This window comes from Dermatophagoides farinae, chromosome 5 (assembly GCF_024713945.1).
Source record: "Dermatophagoides farinae isolate YC_2012a chromosome 5, ASM2471394v1, whole genome shotgun sequence".
In the NCBI taxonomy this organism is placed as follows: Eukaryota; Metazoa; Arthropoda; class Arachnida; order Sarcoptiformes; family Pyroglyphidae; genus Dermatophagoides; species Dermatophagoides farinae.
In genome coordinates, this window is record NC_134681.1 from 2732860 (window position 1) to 2739124 (window position 6265).

At 30.6% G+C, this 6265-nt stretch overlaps 2 protein-coding genes across 3 annotated transcripts in view; one reads left to right on the plus strand and one right to left on the minus strand.

Moving 5' to 3' along the window:
* Window positions 1–3739, minus strand: part of PMCA (plasma membrane calcium-transporting ATPase 3) — a 64827-nt gene extending 61088 nt beyond the window's left edge. The window contains exon 1 of one of the 2 annotated variants that reach the window (XM_075731205.1): window positions 3256–3739. The gene's annotated coding sequence lies outside the window, so the exon portion shown is untranslated. Of the gene's footprint in view, window positions 1–872; window positions 1101–3255 lie in introns of those variants that run through there. The other variant, XM_075731203.1, reaches the window with a different exon arrangement.
* Window positions 3740–5550: 1811 nt separating this feature from the next.
* LOC124494447 (L-cystatin) lies at window positions 5551–6104 on the plus strand. Its single transcript, XM_047057615.2, has one exon. It carries the CDS (start codon window positions 5646–5648, stop codon window positions 6036–6038), a length of 393 nt encoding a protein of 130 aa, XP_046913571.1. The 5' UTR covers window positions 5551–5645; the 3' UTR covers window positions 6039–6104.
* The last annotated feature ends 161 nt before the right edge of the window (window positions 6105–6265 follow it).

Here is a 6265-nt window from a genome sequence, read left to right on the forward strand (position 1 = left end):
CTTTAAGTAAATAAAGCAGCAAAGACCAGTATTGAATAAGTTTGAGAAAAAATGTCATCATTGTTGACTTACATGATGTTTGAATGCCGTTTTTTCTAGTTTGTTTGTTTTACTCTCCATGTTCCTGTAAAAAATCTATAAACAGACTGTCTCTGTCCGTGTATGGGTGGGTGCAGGTTCATTTGATTGTTAATTGGTTATTGTTTTTTGGTCATATTAGATGTAATAATGATCATATCAATGGCCACCAGAATAATAGCAATTCAACATGCGTTACATGCACTTAAACACAAGAAAAAATTTCTAATCACTCAATAAACAAATTAATAGACAAATCAAATGAATGAACGAATGAATGAATGGATGGATGGATGGAAAAATGGTATAACAACATGACAAGAAAAAAGTCGTCGACATTGCTTTGTTTTTCATCCATAGCATCATCATAGACGGAAAAGTATCAAATGCAACTAAAATTTTCTATTGTTTGATAATTCCAATGTCCGAGATCAATGGATGTGTTCTATATTTGCTGCACGTTGATTGACATTCAAACAACATGGCCAGAATCTTAATTGAATTATCATGTTCATTGTTTTGTTTTTTCTTTGTTCATTCAATTGATTAAATATTCAATGATTTTTTTCATTCCAGAAAAACACTATATCGCCATCTTGGATTCGATAGTCGAATGAAAAGATAGCTAAACCAATTATTGACAATTTAAAAAAACAATAAAAAGTTGTCGGATTTCCTGTAAAAGTTTGTTGGTTCGACACAACAACGACACTCATACACTTAAACTACCTGGTTAAAAATTTGAAAAATACTTGATCGATTAAGAGGAAAAAATGAATGGCATTGACACCTACCTTTCATAAAAGACTGGTGTATAGTGATTAGTAAAACCAAAATCATTCGTTATTCAAACACTGGAACTAAACAAATGTTTAATCAATCAATTCTTCACTGAAAAACAAACAGACACGCACACACACATTAAGCTAAAACAAGCGATGGATGGTAATTAGTTGTTGTGAATTTGAACAAAAGAAACAACAAGCATTTTATAATTTTATAATTTATTTGAAAAAATCAGTCAAAATCAAAATCAAAATCAAAGTCATAAACATGATAATAAACATAATGATGATGCAAACGAAATTCGGCCAATACATGACATGTTCTAATTCTAATTTATGTCTGATAATCATGAATAGTGTATGATAACGGTAATTATAAAATGATGAATCGCCGTCACATTTTATCTACGTCAATCCTAAATATATCATGAATGTGGGTTGTTTATGGTTTTTTTTTATTTTAAATTTTATAACCATTCGAATCAAATCTTTTGAAACAAAAAACCTCACTCATAAGCCATAAGTCCTAATTTAAAATAATTTTTCTTATCAATTTAGGTGATTTCTGTCTATCAAATTACTAACAATAACAATAATAATTCTTTTCCGTATTACAATCACAGTTTTCATTGATAGTTTTGTCAAACAAAATTGCAATAAAATTCTTGGTTTATTGTGAAGGGACAAGTAAAAATTACAGCACATTTATTACGACTATATCATCATCATTGTCATTTCATTTTATTTGGTAATTTTGTTGATAAAGTTGAATCATATCATATATTTTTTGGTACGAGTTATGAGCCAAGAAATAAATAATTAAGCAAAAAAACGAAGGTAAAATCAAAGATGGAAACCATATAACGTTAAACAACCTGGATAAAGCAAAATTTCAATGAAAATGAAAAGGTTAAGTATTCACTTGAAAAATGTCATATGGTAATTGATGATTGTTGTCTTTGTTGTCGTTATCAATGTGGATGAAAGTTGAATGGCAATATGATTTTTCATTTCCTTAACATCGACATCATCATTATACATTATGAGTGATTGCTCGTTATATTCAATGGCAAATGTTGATTGAAAATAATAATTTTCCATAAGAACGGCTAATAATTATAATTATGAGAAGCAGCCAGGCCTGACATCCATGAAATAATGATCATTAACATTTGATCACCGCAACCACGATCACTCAATCAATCAAGATGAATATCGATAAGATTGAATCGAATGGAAAAAAATAAAAGAGAAATGAGAATAACCGTATTTCAATTCATTTTTTGGAATTTTTAATAACAATACAGAAATACAGACGAGTATATCTGGGTGTTTTGGCAATGAGAATGGAATTCTTTGGATTTTTTCCATTGAAAACTACAGGTGCCCCACTTACACAATACACATGTATATACTGGAATTCAAACAAGGATGAATTAGTTAGTAGGATTTTATATTTGTCGTCATCACTAATAATTATGATAAGCAATGTAACTCAAGCGACTTTCATTTCATTTCGGTTTCTTTATTTATATACACACATGTGTCAATCATAATCTTTTTTGTCTGTCTGATGTTGCAATAATAATCATCATCAAATCATCAAACACATTAATTTCATTCACCGTTTGGTTGCCTGGTTTGTTTTTATTTTTGTTTTGTTTTTTTTTTTGAAAAAATTTCTTAAAAAGTTTTCGATCAATAAATTAAGATTTGAAATTTGGAAAATTTTAAAAAATCCTACAAACTCCATGTCTAATTTATCATCAAAAATTTACAAGTTTTTTCAACGGTGGAAAATGTAGTTGTTTGATTTGATTTCAACAAAAAACATTTCAATTAATCAATGGAAAACAATCAATCAATTGATGATTTCAATTGTTTATAGACAGTTCAGACATAGGGCGATGTCGGCGGCGTTAACCGACAACCATGCTCAACATCATTTTGATGTTTCGATATTAATTTGAACATGAACTAAATGAACAAGAATGAAAAAAGAAATTCCTTGAAATTCAACATATTGAACATGTTCAAATTAATCGGCTTTACTAACAAAGATTGTTCATTAGGAATTTAATGCCTTTCATCTAATCAATTAAGTGATCGATCAATCCATCAAGCATGGTTTTTTGTATATAGGGCTACCATATTTTTGTAAACAAAAGTCCGGAGTCCGGACAATCCATCGATCAGTGTTTCACAACCATAGGTTCTCCATAGTCAATCAATACAAGATGGTAATCCTATTTGTAAAAGAAATAAATGTATCCATCCGACTTGAGAGAAAAAGAAAATATCAATCACAATACACGTGTACATTGAATTCAAATCAGCAATCAAAAAAGCATTTGGACCAGCAATAAAAAAAGTAGAATTTTAAATCGATTACCTTCCTAATTCTATGATGACGATGATGACGATGATGATGATGTGGAGATGACAAAAAACAAAATCAATTAAATGATGAAAAATCACATCACATCACAATAAACAAGGACACATTGCCATGGATTGTTTAATGCTTTGTTCCATAGTAGTTTCTTCCTCATTTTTCTCATTATCATAACCATCAGGGATTTTGATCTGAATTAATCGTAACAGCACAGCATTGAAGATCAAAACAACAACAAAATGTATTGTTTTTTTCTTCTTTTTACACCGGTCTATCAAAAATGGTGTGTAATGAACTTTCATGTGATGAAAATATGATGAGAAAATATCGATTTCACATCCACATTCATCTATTGATTGTATGCATGAAACATAAGATTTGTCACTCAATCAATCGAGGAAAAAATGGAGAGAAAATCAGTTCACTCAGTCAGTCAATCAATCAATCACACAATCTCATGGTTAGTATTGATTCGATATAGCAAAAATTTAAAATTCCTTCTTGGTCCGCTTTGTTGTCGTTGTCGTTGTATGTTGGTATAGAATGAATCATAGATTGTTTAAACTTTTTTTTGACATATGAGAATAATAAACAAACAAACCAAATTGATCATCAGAAAAAATGAAAAAAATAAATTTGTCACCATGGAATTTTAGACAGTTGTCAACTTGGTAATTTCTCTCTCTCTCTCTCTCTCTCTCTTTTCTGCACTTTACATATTTGTTGCCTTCATGCAAATCTATTTTTCTGTGACGTCAAAATGAACATGTCAAAAAACAAAACATTTGCTTTTTATTAGTTGATGATGTGGGGTGTCGTTTTTGTCGTTCCTATCTGACAAAACAATCGATTTCAATGTCCGGCTTATATAACAACAAATAAACATTTAAGCACGCGAAATGACGATGATTCGGTCAATAAAATGGCTTTTTTTGGATATTGGTAATTTCATTCATTTTAATTGATCCCCATGGATTAATTGCTCTATTTGTATCAATATATTGTGATCGTACTATTTACAGTGGAGCAAATTGTTGTCATGAAAAAATGCAACATATGTTCATGGAAATGCAAATATACACCATATACACCATATACAGTATATAGTCTTCAAGTGCAAGCATAAGTCCTGGTTTATTGCTGATGTTTATATTGTTGTTACATTACATGGCTATCAATCTATCCTATCTCTATCCATATCTAAAAATAAAAATAACCATGATGATCACAAATGTATACATATGAATTTGTGCTACCTGTATTTATACAAACATGCACCAAACATTCTTCATTCCAATCAACCATGAATCAACCTTTCTATATTTACAAACATCTTTCTAATCAAACAAACGGCAATGCCGTTATGCCGATATAAATATGATCAAAGGTTTTTTCGAAAACGTGTTTACCGATCTTCATTTTGAATCTAGTTTTGTATTAATCATCAAAAGATGGCGCCCTATATGCCATTTCAACCATTTTTTAAGTTTTAAGGATTTAAAACAAAATTCAAAAAAAATCACCACCGCCATCTGCAGATAGTGAGGTCAGCTACATAGTGTCTAAATAGCAGCAGCAACAGCAGTAGCAGCAGAAAGAAAACATGCAAACGAAAAAAAGTTTTTGTTCTTTTTTGCTAACGTGTCTTTTGTCATGTGCGATTTTTTCCTTTCAATCGTCGCAAAATTTTTCATTCAGTTCGAATTCAAATTTTCTCTAGTTTACAGATAATTACGTCGTTCGTCAACAATCTAGATTTGGTCAGCGCCATTGAAGCAAATACATGAAATCAACAAGCAGCTATTATTGGAAAGAATGAACATTTGTTTGAAAAGAAAAAAAAAGAAAAGATTGATTAATTATAAAGATGTACAATTTCATTTCCATCCCATCATCAATGGATCCAATCTAATCAGACTGAGAAAATATGATTGATATGTTTTTCTAGCACTTTCTGCAAATATCGAAAAAAAATCTATATGGTTCACGTTGACAACAACAAGTGTGGCCATCAACCACCAAAAACAAACAATTACCACACACATTGATCGATAGATTGATTTGATTTGTCTTAATTTCCATCGATTTCCATTATTACAATCATTGTCAAAGTTACCTGCAATTCTGCAATACCCTTTGGATTGAGTACATTGTTTTCTTTAAAATGTTGATTTAAATGATCTACTATTTGATGTTGTTGCTGCAGATGATGATAAACACTTGAAAATATATTGATAATAGACGATTTGAGCAAAAATATCTACTAGTCTATATACATATATAAACCATGTAAATTCATGGGAAAAATCATAGATTCATAGATTCAACATTGTCACTTGATCACTTGAATATTGAATAATAGAAACCATTAAAAGACAAAAGAAAAAATGGCAATACATCGTTTATCAGCATCATTGTTGTTGTTGATCGTTGCATCAATGGCCATCGCTGCAAGTATTGTGGGCGATTTCCGTAAAATGGACGTGTATGATGAACATCTCCGTCAATCATTATCACACTTGGAACGACAAATGGATAATCGACTCAACATGAACACCATACATCGTATCGCTAAGATTCGTCAGGCTGAATATCAAATTGTCTCTGGCATCAAATATCGGGCAACATTTGAATTTGGCGAAACAGATTGCCTTAAATCTGATCATCGGGATATTGAATCCTGTCAATTCACCGGTTACAACATGATTTGTCATGCCATCACTTTGGAAAAAGCATGGCTTAAACAAAGTTCACTTGTCGAATTTTTTTGCGATAATTAATCTATCTATAATAACTATATCTAAATCTATATTGAATAAAATGAATTTCATTCATCAAATCAAAAACAATTCCAATGTTTTTCATAACGCAGATGGCGTTATTCATAAGATTTGAAATCATACGCACGCGCCATTTGCTAATACTTATCATCATCATCATCATTTCTATATTTTTCTTCACTCTATAGCGGCTATATGAATCAGCGTTCAATGGTGACATACAATTC

What these genes read in the sequence shown, in the direction of transcription:
- LOC124494447 (XM_047057615.2), top strand. Translation starts at nt 5,646, where the DNA reads ATGGCAATACATCGTTTATCAGCATCATTGTTGTTGTTGATCGTTGCA.